At 48.4% G+C, this 26963-nt stretch overlaps 1 protein-coding gene across 6 annotated transcripts in view; it reads right to left on the bottom strand.

The window, feature by feature from the left end:
• Positions 1-557: 557 nt before the first annotated feature.
• Positions 558-26963, bottom strand: part of MTMR4 (myotubularin related protein 4) — a 111195-nt gene continuing 84789 nt past the window's right edge. For all 6 annotated transcript variants that reach the window (XM_032769887.2, XM_032769891.2, XM_032769893.2 and 3 more), the window contains 12 exons: positions 19137-19250; positions 13841-14037; positions 13382-13510; positions 12879-12990; positions 12250-12445; positions 10637-10822; positions 7089-7259; positions 6778-6932; positions 4492-5746; positions 3850-3960; positions 3383-3471; positions 558-2940 (listed from right to left, as the gene is read on the bottom strand). In XM_032769887.2, coding sequence (XP_032625778.1) covers positions 2763-2940; positions 3383-3471; positions 3850-3960; positions 4492-5746; positions 6778-6932; positions 7089-7259; positions 10637-10822; positions 12250-12445; positions 12879-12990; positions 13382-13510; positions 13841-14037; positions 19137-19250 — 2893 coding nt within the window. In that variant the 3' untranslated portion in view covers positions 558-2762. The remainder of the gene's footprint in view (positions 2941-3382; positions 3472-3849; positions 3961-4491; positions 5747-6777; positions 6933-7088; positions 7260-10636; positions 10823-12249; positions 12446-12878; positions 12991-13381; positions 13511-13840; positions 14038-19136; positions 19251-26963) is intronic.

Raw genomic sequence — 26963 nt, 5'->3', positions numbered from 1 at the left:
AACTGTGACTCTACCCTAGAGGAGCACTGCTGACTCCCAGGTGTTTGAAGGAAGTGCACTGGATTCCCCCTTGTTCACTCAGTGACTCACTAGTGACAGGCACAGCAAGTGGAGTACTGAACGTAGTTCCTTCTGTTCTGCCCAACACACTGTCTATCAGGCTAAGAGAGGATCCAGGCACTGATCTGGTTATGTGGGAGCCAGTGGACCCAGCCCTGCCTGGGGGAGGTGGGGAGAGATAAAGCTAATGGGACTTGCTTCCAGGCAGAAGTGTAGCAAGCATGCTGGTCAGGGGCAGGTGAACTCTCCATACTATAACTGGGGTGGAAGGAAATCGCCACACCTGGCCATTAAGGGCATACACAGGACAGAGCTCCTGGGGGCAGAATGACAGGGGCTTAATGGGTATGACAGGAGAGAGGGAGTGTGGCGTGTGCGAGTGCAAGAGCATGGCTTTACTTTGACTTTTTGCCCTAGCACAGCTGGCTGCAAAGATTTTTATCTAAAATGAAAAAAACAACAGAATCCAGACTAAAGAACAGGCCAAACACAGCGGCACTAATATAGAGATTTTATTTCAAATGTATTGAGTCTTACAGCACATTGTTCGTCACAACGCTACTGAACTGATTTGGAGATTCTGGCCAGCACATTGTGACACTGACACCCACAAGAGCTGAAAGCAGTTTAGATTAACCATGTCTGAATCCACGTGTCCAGGAATACGGGCCCTGACTCTCTGCTGCCTTATTGCTTGCAGTCACTTCCACCCGCAGAAAGTGAGGCCAAATGGGAATTGTGCTCTCACCAGGGGCTCAGTGTCTTACGCCCACTCTCCTCCAGGGGTGGAAATAATGCAAGGTACAAGGCAGGGGAGAATCAGAAGTATGACATCTCTCTCTCTCTCTCTCTCCCCCCCCGCCCACCCTTGTTGTTTGCTCCCAGTATGGAACAGCAAACCAGTCTGAGCAGATACAGTCTCTTCAGATGATGCAACCTTTGCTTTCATTATTGGAAACCAGGGAGGCAGAAATGTAAAAGTGCGGGAAATTAATTGGTTTTTTACTCCTTCAGCTGAAATTTGAAAACCACTGGGTTTTGCAAATAGAACTGGGAGGTCAGAACATGGTTTGAATAGCCTAGTGTTTGTCTGGTTATTTACAAGATAGGGAGGACTCATATCCCCCACCCTCCCAATGTGGAGTCTTAGGTAGGGTATCTGTGGTCTCTTAATTTGGAGAAAACCAATTTACCCAGCCATAAAAAATGCCCATGGTTCCACGCTCTTTCCATTGCACCAACCAGCATCTCTCCAGATTTCTCAGGAACCAAGGATCAAACATGGCTCACAAGGATCCAAGAAAAAAGCAGAAGCTTAATCTTGTAACTCATGTCTTCCTAAACTTGTACCCTAGTGAGCTCTCCTTAAAATGAGCTGGGATGCTTGGTGGGTAGCATATGGAAGCAACAGAGAGGCAATAACTACAGATTTCAAAAAGGGTGACTCTAAAAGTTATGGCTTCTGTACAGCAGACAGGAAAGGAAGTCAAGTCCAGGAGAAACTTTTAAGTGGTGTTGGAATGACCCAGAGACTGTTTCTGTCACGTAGGGGCATATGCTGCATGTGATGCCCATCACTGTATCTTTTGGTTAAGTGCCACATTACAGTGAAAAAAAAACCAGACTGTAGAGGCTCTGTCAGCCGGCTTTCTCCTTACCCCAATTTGGTATCTCTGCTTCATTCTCCCTTCTTCGGGTTACATTAAGTGCACAGAAATATATAGCAGCATTTGGACTGAAACCCTCACGCACACCAAACAGCACATTCCAGGAGGTAAAATGACACACTACGGCCTACCCTCAAGATGTCAAGTTTTCAGGATAAAGAGCAACAGGAAAAGGAGGAGATGGAGGCAGCAAAGGGGAGAAGGAGCAACACAGGAACACAAGTTATGTTTCCATCCCAGGACAGAATCACGGTCATTCCTGTGTTAGCACCAGGATGTGACACTGTGAGAGACTAGAAGTAGACAGGCAGAGCAAGAAGAGAACAAACCATTCTCCCCTCTCCCCACACAGTACTACAAGGGGACAGTCTAGTCTAGTGCATTCACCACTCTCTGCAGGACCTGGACATTGGCAGAGATCTGCTTGGCCTTGCAGAGAAACCCCATTTTGTCTTCAGAGAGAAGGAATTCCTTTTCCGCATCCAAGAGAAGGTTAACCCAGGGATTGCTAATGAGTTCAGACCCCTCATCCACAAAGCCAGCCTGCAAATCAAACTCCATGGAAAGAGCAGCAGTGGAACCTCAAGGCTGAGCCTTTCTGAAGGTACACAGAAGACAGAGGTACCATTCGGAATCCACTCTTTTCATTCTTGTACAATGCAAACTGCCTTTTGTAGGGTGGAAAGAAGAGTTTGATTCTAAACATACCTTTCTATTGCTTTGGGGTACTTGCACAGGCAGTATCTGTGAAAGCATCACTTTCCAATCCATAGGAGAAAGAGGTTGTAGTCTCCTATTTAGCCCTAGGTCTTCAGCTATAAGTACGCTGGTACCAAGATGGGCCCACTGTATTGTCTTATCTCAATTCCTCTGCTTCAGATGGATATGGGATCAAGGAGGATTGCTGAAGACAATGCATTTGAGTTTGGTGTTCAAATGCTGCACCAAAGACCTTCACAATTCCAGTGGAGGCAGAGCCGTCCCTCAAATCTGTGGGCAAAAAGGCTTGGCATGGACAGCGTCCTTGTCTAGCGTTCAACTGGAAGCTGTGGCGATGGGTTTCTTCAGGTGTTGGCTCATGAGCTCCCTAGCACGAGAAACCTGGATGTGATCGTAACATGAGTTGCAGACAAGGACTGGGTCATAGAGCTGCTGATCAGGAATGGGCAGCTTCAGATGGCAGCAGCCAGCACAGAACACGTTCCCACAATTCCTGTTAAGGGGTAATAAAAGCAGAGAGCAGTGACACAGTGACGACTCCATAAAGAATAAGGCCATATCTAAACTGGGAGAGTCTAGGGCCAAAACACAATCAGCATGTTCTTGAAGGTGTTCAGTCCTGTCTGCATTAATGTTCAACTATGTGAGAGCTGAGATGTTAGCTGACATGTTTTTAAACACCATCTGCATTTCTAGTGTAGATACGGCCAGAGGGAGGGTCAACAACCCCAGGACAACCGATAAAAAAGACAGAGGGTCAGGGACTTCAGGGGGAGTGTGTGCAAGGGTAGATGGATAGAGAAAGAGAGGATCAGTGATCCTGTGCTGGGGGGCCTGAGGAGACAGAAAAGGAAGAACAGAGTCTTGGTCATTTGGGGGTTGGGGAGGAGATGGAAAAGAACAACGGAGATATGCAAGAGGTGGCTGAGTTTTACCTGCAGTGGTGCCTTCGCTTGGCTATCCAGAATTCACAATCACAGTTAAAGCAGTGTGAGGCCATATGGTCTGGAACCCAACGTGTGACCTGGGGAAAATAACGGTCTTCATTAGCACCTCACTCCAGGAGCCTGTAATAGGCTTGCAAAACAATATCATTGAGGAGAAGACTGGAGCGTGGGTTACAGTGTGACACTGGGCCATAAAACACACTGAACTATGTGGGTTGGTCTGCAAAGCAAGGCATGGAGGCACAGCACCTCGTCTAGCACCAAAGGACATGGAACTGCTCCCAGGAAAGCCTGCAGCCCATCCTGCTACAGCCTACCTCGCAAGGAAAGCAGAGAGCCAATCCTACCATACGTCACCACCTTGCACAACAAGAACGGCTGCTCTGAGCCTAGATCTCACCCTGCCTTATAGACAAAGCCGACCCTGCTACACATGTAGCTGTACATGGATGTACCTCAGTCTCCTTCTTATCGACAGGCTCCCAGCTTGCTTCAGACAGGCAGTCCTCACTGTGATCAGAGTAGAAGTCCTCGGTGTCACTGCTGTCCGATTCTTTTAGACAGGTCTGCAGAGAGAAAGCCAAGTCACAAAAGCCATCAGCTCCTTCCAGCACAGACCCAAAGGGTAGCATCCCTTCCACCCCATTCAGAATATCTCATGAAGGAGCAAGTGACACTGTCGCTCCCCAGCTCAGGAAGCAAAGGGCACAAGAATCTGGACTAGCATCATCCCCCATGTCTTCGGAAATAAAGGAAGATTGGATGAAGGAATCTTTGGGTACTAGGCGAGTGAAGGCCAGGAGGAGATGGTGTCCAGATGAGAGAAGGAACTCCATTCCCTCCTGGGAAGCATAGGCTAGGAGAACGTAGAACTCCTGGACAGAGAGGAGGAGCGGGGAAGGGGAGGAGTGAATCATTATCCTAATGAGCATCAAACTTGCACACCAACAGGAAGTGAAGGGTAAGAGAACATGTGAGCCTGGCATCACATGCTCCCTCTGGAGTCAGGGGAGAGCAGGGACATGAAGGGCAGGATATCATGGTTTATGGCTGGGTCAGACACTATGGGAGATGGCACTCTGTAAGCCATTACTTACGAAGTCGTCTTCATAATCCATCTGTGGCTCAGCTGGAGGGGCGCAGCAGTGACGTATATCCAGCCTTAGCTGGAGCTCTCGCACCTGCCTGCGCAGCTGCTCCACTTCCTGCTTGTAGCTGGCTTCGATCTGTCGCAGCCTGTGCTGAATCACATCTGTGGGGAAGGGGAGCCCGTCATCATCCAGGTAGAGAGGAGGCACAGGGGAAGGGCAGCTTGGTGGTACATGCTTGGAGCCAGACACCTGCTTCAGGTGGCAGGGTAGCCATGGCCGGCTAGGCTTCCCTTCAGGGCCTGCACAATGTGCACTGCAGACTGGTGGTTTCACGCCTTCTCTTGGAGGCCACTGGCTACTGAGATAGAGCCCTGGCGCCCGCAACTGTTTGCTGCTCAACCTCTTGTTACAGCACCCATAGGAAAGCAACCGCCTGGTTACTGTCTCCCCACCAGGGAGTGACGTCACCATCCCCTGGAAACTGTCCCAGTTGGAACCCAGGAGGGAGAACTCGCTGGTCTGACTCTGGGAAATGGGCCTTTGCCACAGCTTTAGCGGCACCATCCCCACCCGGCCCATTTCCTCCCAGTGCCCACTTCTGTTGCTCCCACTTTTGCCAGTGTCTTTGTATTGATGGGGGATGCCTGGCATGGGGCTTGGGTTGTTCTGAGGAGAGACACTTAGTGCAGGGGTGTCCTGGCTGGGAATGCCCACTGCAGGATTTAGGGTGTCTTGGTGGGGGGGTTTCACAAGATTCCAGCTTCCATCAGATTCCAGACCAGTTGCTTTTGAAGGATTATGGGGGCATGTTTCAAGCTGCTCCACAGCTCTGACACAAGTCCTGCAGACGTTCTCCTGTCCAGAATGGTTTGGAGCTGGGCTGATGCCATCTACATCCTCCACATTCACCCTCCATCCCATTTCCGTCTCTGGAAAGTTGTTGCTTGCTGGTGGAGGCACCCAGCCACTAAGCGGCTTGCAATGCGCTTGATGATCAGTGTGGCTGTTGAAGTTGTTGCTGGTTTGCAGGGGGTGAGTTTTCCCCTGCTCCACTGGCACATGGAGTGTTTCTCCAACAGCCACCACACTGCCTTCCTCAGGGTGCAGCTCGGGGCCCTCTGTGCTGGCATGTCTGGGCTCCAGGCCCATCCTGACCTCCTGGCAGTGATTGTTCAGGTTGGGATCACTAGAAGTACGGGTCAGCGGGCTGCTGGAGTCACCAGCTGAAAGCAGGTCATCCATAGATCTTGTCTTTGGTAACCTGGGACCAAGAAACAAAGCCTGAATCTCTGGAGAAGGAACTTTTACTACAAAAATCCCAGTACCTGCTGCTCTGTGCCACAGGGGCCCTAGCAGGAGGGAAGGGAACTGTCCAGCATAAAGGGCTAGGTCTCTGAACAGTGCTAGGATGCTCCAAGGTGTGACGAGAGAGCAGTTAATGGGGTTGCATCATTGCATCACCTTCGAATTTAGACTTACAGTCAACATGTTAAAAGTGGGCACTGATTCTGGGTTCCTCGCCAGCCATTTCTTGGTTTAATCAGTTCACAGCTGGGACATCACCTCAGAGGGCTAACCAGCCAATAAGAACCTCTGCTAATCTCTAGTTTCCTCATCATGCTGGGGTAGGGGAGGGGTCTATGTAGCACCAGGCAGCCCCTGGAGCACAGGGATACAGCTCGAGGAGCTCCCCTTTGGATCCCCAAAGCCAGTCCCCCCAGGTGGTGCTCTCCATTGATCAGGAGGAGAAGGAAGTGCCCAGGGCACTGTGGTGAACTGCCTGTGTGTGAAGGTGAAGGCAGCATCAGCATTAGGCTGAGACTGCACAAGCCAGCTAGTTGGAAGAGGCATGGACGAGTGTCACAGAAACTTCCTCTTTCACACACAGCTTCCTAGGGAGAGAAATAGACACTCCTAGTGCAGCCAGCACCACCACATCTGGGCACCAGTCTCCCTTCCCCCAGGCCTCACTTCTATTGCTCTCTAGGACATGCTGGTGTTTGCACCACTACCAGGTAGCCTCAGAGCAGCTACATGAAATCTCCCCTTATGGTGCTCCTAGTATGGCGGGGAGCTGTGTCCTCTCTCTTCCAGGTGTTCCCTGATGCTACCCTGGAAAGAGGGGTGACAGGACACTCTAGGCCCTGTCTTTTCAGGACAATAGGGCTGGGTGCTTCTCATGGCAAATGTATGTGTGTGTGTAATGTCAGCCAGAGGAAAGAGCAAGTGAGCAGGAAAGAAACCCAGGAGCACGGCAGAAGAGAACCCAGAGTGGTGCTCCTTTCTCCCTACCTGTCCAGAGATCTGCCGCTGAACTCCTGGCTTTGGGATCCTGGGGGCAGGTAGCAGTCCATACCCTCCTCCCCTAGTGGACAGGGGGATGATGCTGGAAGGTACACTGCTGTCCACAGATGTAGTGCTCGCACATGGCACACCGGATGCAGCACCTGCAGGAGAAATTATACTGAGGGACAGGACAAAAGGGAAACCCCTCCCCATTCAAGGCAAACCAGCCTCCCTTCCCTCCAGCTCAATTATCCTTCCCAGACAATTCTGGCTGCTAGCTACAAGCCCATACAGCTGAGTTGTGGGCTGCCACTCACCTGCTCAGTGCCAGGCATGTAGAGAAGATTGTGGAAGTTCTTGTTGCCAGCTCTCAGGAGGGACCACACTGAGCAGGTGCGTTTGTAAATGTTGTGCATCTCTCGCTCACATGGGTTGTTGCCCAGGAAGGTCCCATACAGGCAGGAGTATGTGTGCTGCACCAGCTTCACCTGCACCACCAACAGAAAAGGGCAATTGTCAGGGCCCTTAGAAAGCAATTCTCCCTCACACCCACATAACACAACTCCCACCCCACCTAAAACAGCTCATCCCCAAAGCACACACTCCAACCCCCTGCCACAGCTCTCCTTCCATCCTGTGGGAGAATGTTACCCAAGGATCCCTTGATGTCAACTGGCAGAGGATACAGGGGATGCACAGGGTTTTACAGGAATCCCCTGGGTTGGATATTTGCATAATAATTCACCGAAGAGTGGTATATGAGATCTCTACTGACAGCCAGCAACTTACTGGTTGTCATAACCATTGCAAAAGGTGTGTGGATAATATTTAAAGGAGTTATGTACTATATTAAAAATTGTGTTTTTAAGGTCCTGGAGTTAAGGCAGGTCATCATGAGGTTCCATACCTCAGAAATGTTCCTTTCAGGCAGGAGAAAACTGACCCGTATCTCACTGTCTGGCCATTTGTGCATTGCATGCCTATTTGCATACTGAGCCAGGTGCAGACTGAGAGATTGCAAAATCTACAAGTGAGGAAATCTTCAGGAATAAACAAACAGCTGGGGGTGTCCTGTTCATTAACAAAAACAAAGAATTGGTGTGGGATATCTTGGAGAGCTAAGAAACACACCGAAGTCTTCACCAAAGAGGCAAACTGACAGCATGCATATCTCATGAAAGGAGGGTCACAGCCAGCCTGGCTGTAAAGCTGCAGAGATTTTGGTTGAGCAACATTCTGCAAGTATCTTCTTAATTAAGTGTAAGTTCTAGAATGTATGTTATGATTTTATTTTCTATGAAACCATTTGTTTCCAATACTTCTACTTGCTATTACTTGAATCTCTGGGCTTTACACTCTCCTAGTGAAAAAGTTTTTCCTAATATCCAACCTAAACCTCCCCCAATGCAACTTGAGACCATTACTCCATGTTCTGTCATCTGCTACCACTGAGAACAGACTAGATCCATCCTCCTTGGAACCCCATTTCAGGTAGTTGAAAGCAGCTATCAAATCCCCCCTCATTCTTCTCTTCTGCAGACTAAACAATCCCAGTTCCCTCAGCCTCTCCTCAGAAGTCATGTGTTCCAGCCCTCTAATCATTTTTGTTGCCCTCCGCTGGACTCTTTCCAGTTTTTCCACATCCTTCTTGTAGTGTGGGGCCCAAAACTGGATACAGCACTCCAGATGAGGCCTCACCAATGTCGAATAGAGGAGAATGATCACATCCCTCGATCTACTGGCAATGCCCCTACTTATAAAGCCCAAAATGCCATTAGCCTTCTTTGCAACAAGGGCACACTGTTGACTCATATCCAGCTTCTCATCCCTAGTTCCTTTTCTGCGGAACTGGTGCTTAGCCATTTGGTCCCTAGTCTGTAGCAGTGAAAGGGATTCTTCCATCCTAAATGTAGGATTCTGCACGTGTCCTTGTTGAACCTCATGAGATTTCTTTTGGCCCAATCCTCTAATTTGTCTAGGTCCCTCTGTCTCCTATCCCTACCCTCCAGCGTATTTACCACTCCTCCCAGTTTAGTGTCATCTGCAAACTTGCTGAGGGTGCAGTCCACGCCGTCCTCCAGATCATTAATGAAGATATTGAACAAAACCGGCCCCAGGACCGACCCTTGGGGCACTCGGCCTGAAACCGGCTGCCAACTAGACATGGAGCCGTTGATCACTACCCGTTGAGCCCAATGATCTAGCCAGCTTTCTATCCATCTTATAGTCCAATCATCCAGCCAATACTTCTTTAACTTGCTGGCAAGAATACTGTGAGATACCGTATCAAAAGCTTTGCTAAAGTCAAGGAATAACATGTCCGCTGTTTTCCCGTCATAGAAGGCAGTTAGGTTAGTCAAGCATGACTTGCCCTTGGTGAATCTATGCTGACTGTTCCTGATGACTTCTCTCTCCCTCTGAGTGCTTCAGAATTGATTCCATGATTTTTCCAGGGACTGAGGTGAGGCTGACTGGCCTGTAGTTCCCCGGATCTTCCTCCTTCCCTTTTCTAAAGATGAGCACTACAGTAGCCTTTTTCCAGTCATCCTCCCCCAGTCGCCGTGAGTTTTCAAAGATAATGGCCAATGGCTCTGCAATCACATCTGCCAACTCCTTTAGCACCCTTGGATGCAGCGCATCCGGCCCCATGGATCTGTGCTCGTCCAGCTTTTCTAAATAGTCCAGAACCACTGCTTTCTCCACGGAGGGCTGGTCACCTCCTCCCCAAGCTGTGCTGTCCAGTACAGCAGTCTGGGAGCTGACCTTGTTTGTGAAGGGACCCACACTTTCCGTGACCTTCTTCTTGTTGCTAACATACCTGAAGAAACCCGTCTTGTTACTCTTAACATCTCTTGCTAGCTGCAACTCCAAGTGTGATTTGGCCTTCCTGATTTCACTCCTGCATGCCTAAGCAATATTTTTATACTCCTCCCTGGTCATTTGTCCAATCTTCCACTTCTTGTAAGCATTTTTTTGTGTTTAAGATCAGCAAGGATTTCACTGTTAAGCCAAGCTGGTCACCTGCCATATTTACTATTCTTTCTACACATCAGGATGTTTTGTTCCTGCAACCTCAATAAGGTTGAAGTCACTTTCAGCACAAAATACAAAAAAAAATTAAAAATCAAACTACATTCATAATTCATAGCTAGAGGACAAAATTTCAAGAAAGAACTTTGTTGGGTCTTTTCTTAAATTTGCAGTTATTCAACACGACATGGGACATTGGAAATCAATGAACAAAACATTAATTTTAAAACTGACATTGGGAATTAAGTGCAACTTATTCACAGAAAATATATACAGAGTGACCATCCATTAAAATAAAAAAATGAAGCTCTTTTCATATAGCAGGCAGAAAATGAGCCCGCACAAAACTCAACTATTCTTTTCTATTATGTCTATAACACAGGTACCACCTGTCTGGAATGCATTATAGGTTTAAAATTCCAAGCCATAGAGATCTACATGTGTGAGCAGGGACACAGGCACCATGTAAATTTCCTTTAGCACTGGAAAATAAGTAAAAACTGAAGTAGATTGGACAGTGCAAGTAAGCAAATAGGGTCATCAGCTGACAGCATTAACAATGGAATCACCATAATCAAACTAAATAGGGAAGGATTTGTACTGGCCAAATATGAGTGTTCCCCACTCCAGCCTCACTGGCTGAATTCTATGCATTTTCACTCCCCTTCTCCCTCAGCCACATCATTAGAAAACCCAATCCATAATACATCTTTCACTTTTACCTAAGTCCACTTTGCTTTTCCTCAATACAACACCTCTGAGAGGCTCAGCTGTCCTTCTGCCCCAGCTCATAATCAACAAGAAATAAAGACACATTTGCTTGCACAGCTCTTACCAGGAAAGCCTCGTTAAATTCAAACAGGCAGGGGAACTGCTTGAGCAGCTGATGAACAGAATCTAGCCACTGAAGAAACACCGGACACTGCTCATTCTGATCTTCCACATTCTCATGGTGCCCACAGCGATCACCAAATTTGTGACCAAAATCCAGCCAGTCTGATTCAACTAGCACCTGAAAACCCTGTTAACAAAGAAGAATGTTAACTGCAGTGCCAGGTGCCCAGCAGCGCAAGGCAGCTCCTGTGAGTTTTTTGGAGGGCTAGAGAGAAGCTTGCACTTGTGCTGGGGTTAGAAACAAAGCATAATGAAAGCTGGTGGTTACTCTGGCTTTATGTAAGGACAAGGCCTTTTCAATAGCACTGAACAGAGACTTTCAGAACCCATAATCCAAATATGAAGGAGTGGCTACTAAATCCACATAACAAATCCCTTTGGATGCCATGCAGAGAATATAGTGCGCAAGCTGCTATGCCCTGAACACAAGTGGTCACTTCCCAAAGCAGAGGCGCTTGAGACCCTGATGGATCACAATTCACTGGCTACAGATCACTGAAGAATAGGTGGAAAACCCCTCACCGGCACAGCAGCTCTTGAAAATGTTGTGTGACAGACAGGGCAATTTCCTACAGTATCACTGGGAGGCCTTCCGGAATTAAGTTAAAATATCTTTGGGATCCATTGCCTTAAATGAATGGTCTATGTATTATTATGGACCAGGATTGTATGCAGTTTCTCAGGAGGAGGAGGAAGGTGGGGAGATGTGACAGATGTGAGACCGGGGGACTCAAAGGGCTTTATTAAACAATGTGCCAGACAAGAATGGACTTTTGGAACAAAAAGTGGTGAGTGGTTTTCCTGGGAAATATCTAAGGGGGAGTGAATGCAAATTCCCCACGTCTGATTATGCAAAAACCCAGCCTTTTGAAGCTATGCCCTGAGAAGCGAGCCATTGTCTGCTGATCAATTCTGATAAGAGGCCAAGATCAAAGGCCCACGCTATATAAAGGAAAGACTGAACTATTCATGGTGGGTCTGAATCTGAGACAGATGCGAACTGGTAACCATGACGAAAATCCAGTTGTGGGTTTGAAGGACTGACACCTACCAAAGCCCAGATTGGAGTTGGGATGACTTCCGGTAAGTTTTTTGGCATGCATGTAGTTTTTCTTATTGTTTTAAATATATTTTCTCTGCAATGCTGTCGCTTTTAGAATAAATATGCTTATAAAGAGCTGCACAGTAACTTATAACTGCAGCCCATTACATAGGGCATAGACTCTAGAAAAAAAGCGAAGTGCAGATGCTGTTCTTTTAGAAGGCGTGGCTTTCTAGAGATATCAGAATGTATGCAGGGAACTGAGCAGCCTGGACACCCCAGTCAGGAGGGAGACAGATGTGAGTCTCTAACCAAGAGAGGTGACTGCTGAGGAGCCGGGTCCCTAGCACAGGTTTCCTTGAAGGATCACAGAGGGGGAATATAGGTGCAGTTACCCTGCATTGTGACATTTTGCAAAGCAGCTTTACTATGAAATGCAATTCCACTCATCGCAGGCACAAGCAACTTCTTAACAGAAGCTGAACTAACAGAATGGCACTACTGTATGGTACCTCCATGGTCCTATAATAGGGGTCCAGAAGAATCTTTGCCAGTGCTACAATTTGCGGAGTTCTGTCCCAGCCATCCGAGCAGTGAACCAACACTGGACGCCCCTCTCGGTCAACTGCATTTGAGACCAGAACTGCTGTCTTCAACATGACGGAGAGGTGCTGCAGCCACTTGGTGCTCTCCAGGGCTGAAAGCCAGCTAGAGTGCACATAAAAAGGAAATGACTTGTTAGCTCTCTACTAGAGGATACGTCTATCCCAAGACTCTCTGGAGCCCTCAGCAAATACTGTACTGCTGCCTTTCCACACCAGCTCCCACAGACAGGAACCAGCTAACTCAGGAAGAACAGCACAGAATCCAGACACCAAATCCTACTTTTTCTGGACACAAAAACCATGAGGTGTCTACTGAAGCCCACAGAAGAGTGGTGTGTTTACAGTATCCCCAATAGTAAATACTGATCACATGAAACAATGCTTAAGCTCTGTAAACACACCCAAGAGAAAACCTCTCTGATTCCTGAGCCAGCAACCTGGCTTGGGCGATTGGCTGGGAATGAGGAGATGAGAATTTCCAGATGGTAAGGAACACAAAAATGCAGGGAGTGGTAGTAGAGCATGCTGGCACTTACTTGCTCGGATCTGGCATCTGGCTGCAGACAGCGCGCAGGTACTGGAAGCTGTTCCTGATGGAGTGGATATTGGCCATGCCCATGAACACTACCTCGCAGTTTGGGTAATACTCTAAACATAGACAGACAGAAAAGGTCAGACGAGATCTGCTGCAGTCAAAGCGTCTCACTGCAGGAGCTCTGACCACAGCCCACAGAACAGAAGCTGCTGCCCCTCACTCCCACACTGCATTCCTGATCCTTGGGAGCTATATGTGCAGCCGGTGGGCAGCCTGTCCTAGCAGAGTGCATGGTAGGCAGGCAGGCAGCCTCGCAGTAATCTAGCAAGAGGAGGAAGAGGCAGCACGAATCTTGCCACTCCTCCCCAGGGAGATCTGTGTATTGGACACACTACACAAAGAGCCCCAGTCCAAACTGGGCGTCCAAGGGGTCCAGCAAGAAAGAGTCCAAGCACCGAGATGCCATAAGACAAGCTATTAAGCAGCCTGAGTATAGTTTTATACCTTCACATTCACAGCCCCCTCCCTTTGCCCTGTTGGCAACAGCTGCGGTGTAGGATCTGGCATCCAGGATCAGCAGCTTCTGAGGAGCTCCTGCATTCTCCACACCCGAACAAGCCGTCAGCGAGGAATCTGCAGACACAGGACAGGCTGAACTTCCCCACAACCAGACAACTCCTCCCATCTGGGCCTTGGCCTTTCATAGGTGGTGCTAGGCCAATGCACCCAGAGCTGACAAAACACATGTTTAAAGCCTTGCCCAGCATAGTGCAGTCAGGGCCTGAAAGGGGCTAAATAGTTAATCTGGGTGTTATTTTTAAATCTCACCCCACAACACCAACTCCCCCAGCCACCAGGAAACAGCTGCCCATCATTTGCATGCATCCCTGGGGTGGGACCCCGCTCTGGAGAGCCTTACCCAGCCCAGTTTGGGAAGCAAGCAGAAGGGAGTGGGCGTCTTACCAAAGTCTGTATCGCTGGCCTCAGTGCCTTCGCTGGGGCCGTTGTGGAGAGTTCCACTGGCTGTCTTTGTTCCAGGGTTCAAGGCACAGGCCTTGGCAATGGAGGTCACAAGATACTCATCATCAGCGTTGCGCCAGCCCCACCAGCTGATTTCCGGCTGGCTGCAGCGTGCGATTGCAGCTCCATTGGGCTGGTGTCTGAGGAAGAGGAGAGTTTCACTTGGCATCCCATTGCAGACACACCAGGCAGCATGCCAGCAAAAGATGCAGTTCTCGCCCTCAGAGGCAAGCGTCCTGCTCTGAGGACCCAATGTTGTTCAAAGCAGATTCATTGTGCGGGGCCAGTGTCTCAACTCACACATTAAGTGCACCGAGATCATGCCTACAAAAGGCAGTATGATGGCCCTGACTTCTTGAACTCTGGCCTCTGACGGCAAAGAGAAGCACAGCTCCCAAGAAGCATACAGCAGGGTGAAAGACAGGAAATAGCTCATAGGTATAATGGGTGAGAACCTGGAGTTCACTCAAAGGCCTTGTCTACATTACCAAGTTTTGTCACCAAAACGGCCATTTGTTGACCCAAACAGTGAGCATGTGCACACTGTGAGGCCACTTCTGTTGGAGAGAATGCCCGGTTTTGGCATCAAAATACATCCACCCTCATGAGAGATTTACGTCTTTTTTCCACTACATTTTTGTCGACAAAGTGCAAGTGTAGACACCACACTTAAATTCATCGCTTTAATTGGCCTCCAGGAGTTGTCCCATGATGCCCATCCTGACCGCTCTGGTCAGCAGTTTGAACTCCCCTGCCCTGCAGTCAGGTGAACAACCATCTGCCCTTCCCCCTTAGAAGCCCTGGGAAATTTTGAAATTCCATTTCCTGTTTGCTCGGTGTGGAGAGATCTCATTGCATCTTCCCAGGTGACTATAGCGGGTTATTGCAGCAAACACTTTCCCACTTGGACCACTGCAGAGCTGTTGGATCTGCTCCGTATATGGGGAGAGGAGGCTGTGCAGTCCCAGCTGTGCTTGAACAAAAAGGGCTATGCTGCAGTGCAGAGTGAAGATAAAGGAGCTGAGGCAGGCGTATCATAAGGTGAGGGAGGCAAATGGTCACTCCACTGCTGCACCTAAGACCTGCTGGCTCTGTAAGGAGCTAGATGCTATCCTCAGTGGTGACCCATCGGCAAGAACCCCATGGATACTTCGAAGGGAATGAGGCAGCGGAAAGAGGACCTAACTCAGTGGGGAGTTAGATGAGGATGTGCAGCTCCCGGTGAGGTTGCCCTGTGGGGCAGGCAGCCAGGGACTGTTCTCCACTCCAGAGGTGTCTAGTCAGTCTCAGCAGTTGCTCTCCAGCGAGCAAGAAGCAGGAGAGGAGAGTCCTGGTAAGTGGCTGTGGCTTGTGTAGGGCGGAGGTGGGTTCAGGGCATAGAAATGTGGGAGGCTGGCTGTGTTTCTGTGAGCTGGACATTTCCCAGTGTAGCTAAGCAGTATGGTGGAACAGGGTGTTGATGCACGCTGAGATCTCACAGGAATCCTCCAGAGAGATCTCCAGGAAAGTTTCCTGGAGGTACTTGGTAATCTTCTGCTAAAGATTCCGGGGCAGAGCAGCTTTTTCCTTCCCTCATTGTAGGAAACTTTCCCGCACCATTCGGCAATCACTTGTGCAGGGATCAGAGTGGCACACAGGCGAGCAGCATAGGTAGCAGGGTGGAAGCCACAAGCATGGAGCAGATGTACCCTTGTTTCTCAGCTTACCCTTAGCAGTGAGATAGTCTGCTAGAATTACTCCCACCTGTGGAAAAGTGTAGGAGAATTTTAGAATTTGTTCCTAGTATGCTGCACCACGACCCTTGCAAACAGTGTGTGCTCTTTTCCCCATGTGAAGCACTCCCTATCCCCCTGCCAACACTAAACATGCTTTGACTGTTCGCGGAGATGTGTGCCTGGCTAGGGTCAGTAAGAAAGTGATGGCAATGTTGCAAAAGGTGTGTTTAACAGAAATGTTTCAGTGCCATGCGTGAATTTAACAATCCCGCTTCTGTGCATTGTCCCCTGTGCTTCACCCATATGGCCTTCAGTAACACCCCACATACCCTGGCCGAGTGTTTCCACCAGATAAGAAAGCGTCCAAGACGCAGCAAAGAAGACATGTTCCGAGAGGTCCTGCAGTGCTCCAAAGCAGAAAAAAGGGAACGAAAGGAGTGGCAGGACAGAAAAGAGAATCAGGAGTTTGTTAAGGACGCTACTGAACAGATGCTTAAAGTAATGGAGGAGCAAACGCAGATGCTGCAGACTGAGCAGATCAGTGTTCAGCCTCCTCTGCAGCACATTCAGAACTTTTTTCCATGCCTCTCCAAACTCCACCCATACATTCCTTTCCACCTTTTGGGACTTCTCAGTTTCCCCTTCACTCTACCCCCTCAGACAACTTTCACAATGACAGCTGGACCTACACACAGCTGTGAGAGTCTGCCCTTCCCTGGTTCTTGCTTTCCTGCCAAGCATCTGTGTGTTTGTGTGCGCTGTTTCTTCTGCAATAAAAGCAAACTTTTATACTAGTAAATCATTTTTTTCTACACAGTGAGATTGCGGGCACTGCCAATACATGCACAAGCATTGTAATCACTTTATTCCAGGAATTTAAGGCCCCAAATGTCACCACTGGCCCCTAGGAAAACTACCTGTAATGCAACATTGAAGCAGCTCAGATAGAGATATATGTAACTGGTGGTTATTGTCAAAGTGCTGCCTCAAAGCCTCCTGATTCGAATAGCCCCCCTGTGGGCTCCTCCAACAACCCTGGTATCTGGCTGCTCAAAATCAGCAGCCAAGCAGTCTGCATCAGCACTCCGCCCCTGAGCAAACCTTTAACCCTTAGCTTCAGAGATTATGCAACTTATAGCACACGGCTATGACCATAGGAATATTATCCTCAGTGAGGTCCAACCTGCCATAAAGGCATCACCAGGGTGCCTTTAATCTGCCAAAGGCACATTCAAATGTCATCTGGTACCTACTGAGCCTGTTGTTGAATTACTCCTTACTGCTGTCCAGTGTCCCATGTAGGGTTTCATGAGCCACGGCTATAAAGGGGTACGCAGAGTCCCCCAGGATCACTAGGGGCATTTCAACAGCCCCCACTGTAACCTTCAGGTTAGGAAAGAAAGTCCCCGCTTGCAGCTTTCTGTACAGGCCGGTGTTCCTGAAGATGCGTGCATCATGCACCTTCCCAGACCACCCCACGATGTCAGCGAAACGCCCACGATGACCCACAAGCACCTGCAACAGCATGGATAAGTACCCCTTCCTACTGATGTACTCCATTGCAAGGTGGTCTGGTGTCAAAATTGGAATGTGTGCGCCATCTGTCACCCCTCCACAGTTAGGGTAACCCATTTCTGCAAAGCTGTCCACCATTTCACGCACATTTCCCAAAGTCATGGTCCTTCGTAGCAGGATGCAATTTATTGCCCTGCACACTTTCAATCGACTTCCTCACTCCAAATTGATTCATGACTGACTGGTAGCAGTCTGGAATTGGCAGCTTCCACACAGCAATTGCCACATGCTTCTTTACCGAGAGGGCAACTTTCATTCTGGTGTCCTTGTGCCGCAGGTCTGGGGCGAGCTTCGTGCACAGTTCCAGGAAGGTGACTTTCTGCATTCGAAAGTTCTGTAGCCACTGCTCATCATCCCACACCTGCATGACAATACAATCCCACCATTCAGTGCTTTTTTCCTGATCCCAAAAGCAACGGTCTACCCTATGCACCTGCTCTGTGAATGCCAAAAGCAATCTTATGTTGCTCCTATCCATATCACGCAGAGTGTCAGGCACCTGTGAGTCTTCTTCAGTTAGGAACTTTACGATTAACTGCACTGTCAGCCATGATGTCCTCATGACAGTTAACAGAGCATAGGAGAGCAGCGTGGGATCCATCCCTTCTCACAAAGATGCCGGTGTGCACAGCAAACAACGGCCGTTGAAAAAATGCCGAAGCCCAGGGAGTGCTGGGACAGAAAGCAATTAGCACTGTCCCAAGATGCACCGTGATCCACTCCGTCGTCCCACAACACCTAGCAACAGAAGGATGGTGGGATAGGTACCCACAGTGCATTGCTCACACTGTCGATGATGATGCCCCCACTGTGGACACGATCTGCCGACAGAGGAAGCAAGTGTGAACACAAAATTGCGATTTTTATTTTGTCAACTTTTGGGTGTCAACATCACTTTTGTTGACACAAATTGGTAATGTAGACATGGCCAAATGTTTGGTCAGTAAGATCACCACAAGGAATGCCACTTTCATAACCAGGTCTCTGTGCAGTAAGCTACAGGAAAAAGGCATAGGAATCAGTCAACATTTATACAGTGTAAACCCTGGTCAGGCGATCCTCAGCTAGACACAATAAGGAAACATTAAAGGCTGGGAAAATACATAACAAACATCTCATTTTCAAATCTTGATACAAGCCCGCAGAGTCACAACTATGGGCTGTAAATTACTAAGTACTAAAGAGAGGCACAGAACTCTACACAAAAACTCTTAGAACAATGGCAAGGCTGCACAGCTGAACACTTAGTGAAAAAAAGCAGAAGTTCAGGTCATATCCCCACCTTAACTCTATCCTCTGGTGCGTGTGGATGGTTAGAACAGTCTCCTGGTCACATACCATTTTTCAAACAACACATGCACCAACGTAGCATAGTTGTGCTCAGCTGCATGGTGCTGCCTTTCTTCAATGCAGGAAGCTCTGCGGGGTGCCGGGGCTCCAGGCTTTGGCTGCTGGGTGAGAGGACCCTTGGGCACAGGCGGAGTTTGACTTCTATTTGTGGGGGAGCAGGGCCCAGGCCAGCTCCACACTTCCAAGGAGGGAGCATCACATTGACCCTCTGTATAGTATCCGTAAGTATAGAGTGTAGCTGCACACCCCAGAACAGCAGTACTTCTGTGTCAAAGCTATACAAGTTAGTAGCACTGGTGCTTCACCTGTGTAGGCTTCCATAGGGATCCCAAATTGCCTTCAAGCTCTAAACAGCACCAATGAGGAGCAAGGTGGCACACACAGCCTGATCTATAGGTGCTTCAGTAATACCAAGCTAAACCTGGCATGTGCAGAGTTCAGCTTGCTGTCCTCCCCAGGGAACTGCCACGATGGCTCACTGGAACATGGACATCACACCCATCCTCTCTAATTCCTCAGCCAGCACCATGGGTTGGGGTCATGTTATTGTGTACAATGGACTATGAGCGACAGGGCAGCTACTGTAGATTGTTTTTTACCTGTATACAACTACAGGAATCCTTTTCCAAGACCTGAAGGAAGCCACATTCTCCAGCTCCTTGTCAGTGATCCAGACAGGAACTAGCAGCTTCTGAGGATAACTGGTACAGAGTCTAGAAATAAAGTGACACGGTGTCAATCAGAGCCAAGCAATGAGAATATTTATGCAGAGAGAACAGGGGAGACCTTCAGGTTTGTCTGAATTTGACTAACGAGAACACAGGCCATGGGTGGTTCTTCCTATCCAGAATTAGGGGTGCCTGGGAGAAACAGCCAAAGGTGGCCCTGAAAACTGGGCTGTGTACAGGGTCTAAACCATGGAATATGGGACCCCCATACAAGAGATTGTAATCTAATTTACTATCCAAAAGAAGTATATCTGAACAGGCAAAAGCATATTTTACTCTACATAACATTATAATATCTGAATATTGCAAATTCATAGAGAATGCAGATGGCTAATCAATCCAATGACTCATGTAAACATGCTAAGAGAACTAACTAAATCTTGCGATTTTGGTACATCTGAATCAGACATGACTAGCAGAAGGGTGTGTGTGATGGTATAGACCCCCGGAGCTAAAAGCATGAGCTGCTACAGCTTGAGCGAGAACCCCGTCACTGGGGCTGTTACAGACTCTCTCCCTCTGTAGTCCAGACACACAGCGGGACCTTGAACTAACTAGTGGGTTACATGTGCACAAAACATTGCATGAAAGTTTCTTTCAAACACGAGGGTTTAATCCTAAAAAAGGCAGTTCCAATAGCACAACTATCAGTACAGGCAGCACTTAGGCCTGCAGCTGTGGCACTCTCACAGCTCACAGACATTTCAGTCAGAAAGATGATGCTTCAGCAGAGGCACAAAATATGGATTTTGCCACTGTAAATGGTAAGTGTCTGCAATCGTCGGGGACTGTCCGCACATATGGAAGGCAAATGCTACAGTCAGCTTTGTAAGGGAGTGGGGCCCTGGGCTAGAGTTTGCTGAAAGCCATGAATACAAAATCCGGACACAGAAATTCTGAAGTAAAGCAGCCTCAGAAGGGAGCAGGAGTGTGCAAGCTGTCTGAGATTGTATGCCCGACTCAGAGACAGAAGAGATGAATTTATGAACTCAGAAGTAAGGAAAAGTGAGGCTGTAAATAGACCCACGTTGGTAATGGGAATTGACACAGAGTGAAAGAAACCAATTACTGGAACTGTGGTTCTCTGAGATGCAATGCAGACGCATATTCCACTTTGCCCAGTGCATCGGAGTTGGAGAATTTTGCCTAGCAGCACCCAAAGAGGGGCAGCACTCACGCCTTGTAGCCATAGCCCCTCCTCTGGCTATATGAGGTGGCGGCGCCCTGACCCTACCCTCAGTTCCTTTGCACCAACTGCCAGACTATTCTCTGTGCAAAGGGGATGGAGGGTGGGTCATGGAATACAGATTTGCATCACGTCTCAGAACCACAGTTACAGTAAGTAACTTTTTCTTCTTCAAGCAGATGAAGTCATGTATTCCACTTAAGTGACTGAAAAGTAGTACCCCCCATCAGGAGGCGGGGTTTGGAGTCCACCTAACCAAGCACTGCAGACCCACCCTGCTGAGACGTGCATCTGCCCTGGAAGATGCGCTTATGACGTAATGGTTCGTAAAGGACAGACGGATGACCACGTACCAGCCTTGCAAATGCCCACTATTGAGACATCACTGAGGAATGCTTGACACTGCTTGCGCTCTTGTAGGATGAGCTCGCAACCGCGGATGGGGTGTACACCTGAAGCTATTTCATATGTGCTCTTGATACAGGATGTTACTGTTTAGAGAGGGTCTGTGAGGAGACCACTGGCCCCTTCACACAACCTGCATATGATACAAACAGGCAAGGCGAAGCAGGGAACTGTTTGGTCCAGCCCAGATAGAAAACTAGACATCATCTGTCATAGAATCACAGAGTATCAGGGTTGGAAAAGACCTCAGGAGGTCATCTAGTCCAATCCCCTGCTCAGAGCAGGACCAACCCCAACTAAATCATCCCTGCCAGGGCTTTGGCAAGCCAGGCCTTAAAAACCTCTAAGGATGGAGATTCCACCACCTCCCTAGGGAACCCATTACAGTGCTTCACCACCCTCCTAGTGAAATAGTGTTTCCTAATATCCAACCTAGACCTCCCCCACTGCAATTTGAGACCATTACTCCTTGTTCTGTCATCTGTCACCACTGAGAACAGGTGAGCTCCATCTTGTTTGGTAGCTGAAGGCTGCTATCAAATCCCTCCTCACTCTTCTCTTCTGCAGACTAACAAGCCCAGTTCCCTCAGCCTCTCCTCGTAAGTCCTCGTAAGCTTCCTGATCATTTTTGTTGCCCTCTGCTGGAGTCTCTCCTATTTGTCCACATCCTTTTTCTGTAGTGAAGGGGCCCAAAACTGGACGCAATACTCCAGATTTGGCATCACTAGTGCCGAATAGGGGGGAATAATCACTTCCCACGATCTGCTGGCAATGCTCCTACAAATGCAGCCCAATATTCCGTTAGCCTTCTTGGCAACAAGGTCACACTGCTGACTCATATTCAGCTTCTCATCCACTGTAATCCCCGGGTCCTTTTCTGCAGAACTACTCCTTACCCAGTTGGTCCCCAGCCTGTAGCACTACATCGGATTCTTCCGCCCTAAGCCCAGGACTCTGTACTTGTCTTTGTTGAACCTTATCAGATCAATTTTGGCCCAATCCGCTAATTTGTCCAAGTCACTCTGGACCCTATCTCTACCCTCCAGCATATCTACCTCTCCTCCCAGCTTAGTGTCATCCACGAACTTGCTGAGAGTGCAATCCATCCCATCATCCAGATCATTAATGAAGATGTTGAACAAAACTGGCCCCTGGATCAACCCCTGGGGCACTCCACTTGATACTAGCTGCCAACTAGACATGGAGCCGTTGATCACTATCCGTTGAGCCCAACGATCTAGCCAGCTTTCTGTCCACCTTAGAGTCCATTCATCCAATCCACACTTTTTTAACGTGCTGGCAAGAATACTGTGGGAGTATAAAAGCTTTGCTAAAGTCAGGAGATAGCACGTCCACCCCTTTCCTGATATCCACAGAGCCAGTTATCTCATCATAGAAGGCAATCAGGTTGGTCAGGCATAACTTGCCCTTGGTGAATCCATGGTGACTGTTCCTGATCATCTTCCCCTCCTACAAGTGCTTCAAAATGGATTCCTGAGGACCTGCTCCATGATTTTTCCAGGGACTGAAATGAGGCTGACCAGTCTATAGTTCCCTGATTCTCCTTCTTCCCTTTTTTATAGATGGGCAATATATTTGCCTTTTTCCAGTCATCCGGGACCTCCTCAGTTGCCACGAGTTTTCAAAGACAATGACCAATGGCTCTGCAATCAGATCTGCAACTCCCTCAGCACCCTCGGATGCATTGCATCTGGTCTCATGGACTTGTGCATGTCCAGCTTTTTCTGAATAGTCCTTAACCTATTTTTAGCACTGAGGGCTGTTCACCTTCTCCCCATACTGTGATGCCCAGTGAGGCAGTCTGGGAGCTGAACTTGACTGTGAAGACAGAGGCAAAAAAAGCATTGAGTACTTCAGCTTTTTCCACATCGTCGTTCATTAGATTGCCTCCCCATTCAGTAAGGGTCCCATACTTTCCCCGATCTCCTTCTTGTTGCTAACATTCCTGTAGAAACCCTTCTTGTTACCCTTCACTTTGCTAGCTGGAACTCCAGTTGTGCCTTGGCCTTCCTGATGACACCCCTGCATGCTCGAGCAATATTTTTATACTCCGCCCTAGTCAGCTGTCCAAATTTCCACTTCTTGTAAACTTCCTTTTTGAGTTTAAGCTCACCAAAGATTTCTCTGTTAAGCCAAGCTGGTCACCTGCCATATTTACTATTCTTTCTGCACATCGGGATGGTTTGTTCCTGCGACCTTAATAAGGCTTCTTTAAAATATAGCCAGTTCTCCTGGACTCCTAGCCCTCTCATATTAGCCTCCCAGGGGATCCTGCCCATCAGGTCCCTAAGGGAGTCAAAGTCTGCTTTTCTGAAGTCCAGGGTCCATATTCTGCTGCTCTTCTTTCTTCCTTTTGTCAGGATTCTGAACCCGACCATCTCAGGTCACTGCTGTCTAGGTTCCCACCCATTTCTACTTCCCCTACCAAGTCTTCCCTGTTCGTGAACAGCAGGTCAAGAGGACCATGGCCCCTAGTTGGTTCCTCCAGTATTTGCACCAGGAAGTTGTCCCCAACTCTCTCCAAAAACTTCCTGGATTTTCTGTGCATTGCTGTATTGCTCTCCCAACAGATGTCAAGGTGATTGAAGTCCTCCATGAGAATCAGGGCCTGTGGTCTGGAAACTTGTTAGTTGTCTGAAGAAACCCTCGTCTACCTCATCCTCCGGGTCCAGTGGTCTATAGCAGACGCCCACCATGACATCACCCTTGTTGCTCTCACATCTAAACGTAATCCAAAGACTCTCAACAGGGTTTTCTCCAGTTTCATACTGGAGCTCTGAGCAATCATACTGCTCTCTTACATACAGTGCAACTCCTTCACCTTTCCTCCCCGCACCTGTCCTTCCTGAACAGTTTATACCCATCCATGACAGTACTCCATCATGTGAGTTACCCCGCCAAGTCTCTGTTATTCCAATCACCTCATAGTTAATTGACTGTGCCAATTTTTCCTGCTTGTTTCTCAGGTTTCTTGAGTTTGTGTATAGGCACCTAAGATAACTAGCCGATTGCCCTACTTTCTCAGTGTGAATCAGGAGGCTTCCCCTGTTGCACCCTGCTCCTTGTGTTTCCTCCTGGTATCTCACTTCCCCACTTACCTCATGGCTTAGGTCTCCATCCCCCAACAAACCTAGTTTAAAGCCTTCCTCACTAGGTTAGCCAGCCTGCCTGCAAAGATGCTCTTCCCTCTCTTCGTCAGCTAGATCCCATCTTTCCTAGCAATCCTTCTTCCTGGAACAACATCCCATGGTTGAAGAATCCAAAGCACTCTTTCCAAGTGCAACCACGGATTTACCTCCATAATTTGATGGTCCCTATCTGGGCCTTTTCCTTCAACAGGGAGGATGGACGAGAACACGACTTGCACCTCAAACTCCTTTATCCTTCTTCCCAGAGCCACAGTCTGCAGAGACCTGCTCAGGTCATTCTTGACAGTATCGTTGGTGCCCACATGGAGAAGTAGGAAGGGGTAGCAGTCTGAGGGCTTGATCAGTCTCAGCAGACACTCTGCCACATCCTGAATTTTAGCTCCTGGCAAGCAACACACTTCTCGAGTCTCCCGGTCTGGTCGGCAGATGGATAACTTCATCTCCTTTAGGAGGGAGTCCCCAACCACCACCACCGGTCTCCTCTTCTTGGGAGTGGTGGTCCTGGAACCCCCCCATCCCTAGGACAGTGCATCCCATGCTTCCCTCGATGGGGTCTCCTGATCCCTTCCCTCAGATGACTCTTCCAAACCATTCTCTGCCATAGTACCTGTGCAGAGAGCTTGAAAACAGTTTCTTACCTCTATCTGCTTTGGGGGTACATGGCTTCTCCTCTTCCTTTTTCTGGAGGTCACATGCTGTCAATTTTCTTCCCCGTTCTGCATTGCCCTCTCTGATTCTTCAGCATGCTTTGCCTGCAGTACCAAACGCTGACTTCTATCCAGATAGTCTTCATTTTCTCTGAAAATCTAATATCCAGCATATGGAGATGCTGCTCCTGCAGAGATGAATACAGCTTTGGAAAGAACTCAGTTAAGTAGTCAGCCTAGTTCAAATTAATACAGACACCACTTTAGATACAAATTTGGGCTATGGTCATAAAGTCACTTTGTCCTTGGACAACTGCATATAAGGAGGCTCTGCCATCAGAGCCTGCAACGCACAGACTCCTTGCAGATGTTATTGATACCAGGGACTCAAAAGTGGAAAGGGATAAGATGCCAGGAGTTTGAACGGCGGTCCCATTAAAGCTACTAGGACTGTGTTAAGGTCCCACAGAGGAACTAGCTCTTGGACCGGAGATGGAGATTAATAATTTGCCATCATGTGATTGGAGAAGTCGGATATTCCTGGAATAGGGGGACGAAATGCTGATATCACCACCAAATGCACTCTCAACAGGCTAAGTGAAAGCCTGATGACTGAAGGTGCAGCAGGTACTCCAAGATGTCCTGGATAGAAGCCGCTGTTGGTTGAATTCCACAGGCCAGTGGCCACACTGCAAACTGCTTCTGTTTAGCTGAATAGGCCATTCCAGTAGTGTACTTTCTACTGCTGAATAGGACTTATTGAAAAACCACCACACACCACTTTTCCTCCTCATTTAGACACGAAGTAGCCACAGCGTGAGATGTAGGGAGCTGAGTGTGGTACATAAAGTGTGACTGCGGTTCTGTGTGAGTAGGTCGGGATGGAGAGGAAGTGGTACAGGAGGTTGAACTGACAGTGCGAGAAGGTTGGAAAACCAGCACTGCCTTAGCCACACCAGGGCAATGAGAATGAGCTTGGCCCAATCCACCTTCAGCTTGAGGATGACCTGTGCGATGACTGGGGGAAGAGCATACAGGAGAGCCAACTACCAGCTGAGATGGAAAGCATTGGACAGGCAGCCTGGACAGAGTAGAACAGATGACATTTCTTGTTGTCCCTTGGAGAAAATAGGTCAATCGTTGGAATGCCCCATGCTGCAGAGATTACCCATACATTTGTCTTCAGAGACCACTCATGGTTCGGGGGGAAAATACCAGCTGAGACAATCTGTGAGCTGATTCTGGACCCTGATATGGTGCAGAATAGTGTGACATATATTGTAAATGACCTGAAGATCCAACACTTTGATATGCAGTGAGGACTGCTATTCCAACCACTGACCTTGAACTTTTAGCAACCCCAGATGTGTTCCCCAGTCCATTGTGATGTGTTTGTGACACTAGACCCAGTTGCTAAGGGCCGGGCAAAGGGAACACCCTGACAAACATTCTCCAGAACTGCCCACCGCTGCAAGGAGTCCAGAAGCAGTGGAGGGAGACGGACCAATCTGTCCAAGCAGTGAAGAGTTGGACAGCAAAGTGTGCTGAGCCATATTTGAAGGGAGTGAAAATGCAACCTTGCAAACTGGACCACATGCGTGCGAGCGGACGTGTGGCCAAAGAGCCTCAGGCACATCAGAACTGTCATGGAGGACTGAGGTTGCAGACTGAGACAGAGGTGGTGGATTGCCTGAAAACAGTTGGTTGGCAAAAACGCTCTTAAACTTGTAACGCCTGTTAGGGCCCTAATTAACTTGATTTTCTGAGTGGGAACAAAAACGTTCAGTGTTTAGGATGAGACCCAGATGGTCGAGCAAGTATAGCGTAGTGTCCACGTGGGAAAGGACTTCGTCTCTGGACCTGCCCGTAGTAATCAGTCATCTAGGTACGGGAAGATGTTGATCCGTTTCTTCCTGAGATATGCCATCAGCACAAGCATGAATTGTTAAAAACCCAAAGAACAGAAGATAGGCCATAGGGAAGCACTGTATACTGGAAATGGCGCTCCGCTACAACAAATCGAAGGAATTTTCTGTGGTTCAGGAAAACTGCCACATGAAAGTGGCCATCCTGATGGGTCTAGGGCAGCAAACCAGTTGTTCTGAGGGAAAGTGGAGAGGATAGTTGATAGAATGACCATTTGGAACCTCATGTACCTGATATATTTGTTGAGGCTGCAAAGGTTGAGAATAGGTCTTAGTCTTCCCCTCCTCACTCTGATTTGGGCACCAGAAAGTACCAGGAATTGAAACCCTGACCCTGGTGTTCTGGTGGATCCTCCTCCACTGCT

The sequence above is a fragment of the Chelonoidis abingdonii genome, chromosome 20 (genome assembly GCF_003597395.2).
Source record: "Chelonoidis abingdonii isolate Lonesome George chromosome 20, CheloAbing_2.0, whole genome shotgun sequence".
Classification (NCBI taxonomy): domain Eukaryota; kingdom Metazoa; phylum Chordata; order Testudines; family Testudinidae; genus Chelonoidis; species Chelonoidis abingdonii.
Note: the sequence above shows the minus strand (reverse complement) of the source record. Positions and strands in the feature narration are given on the sequence as shown.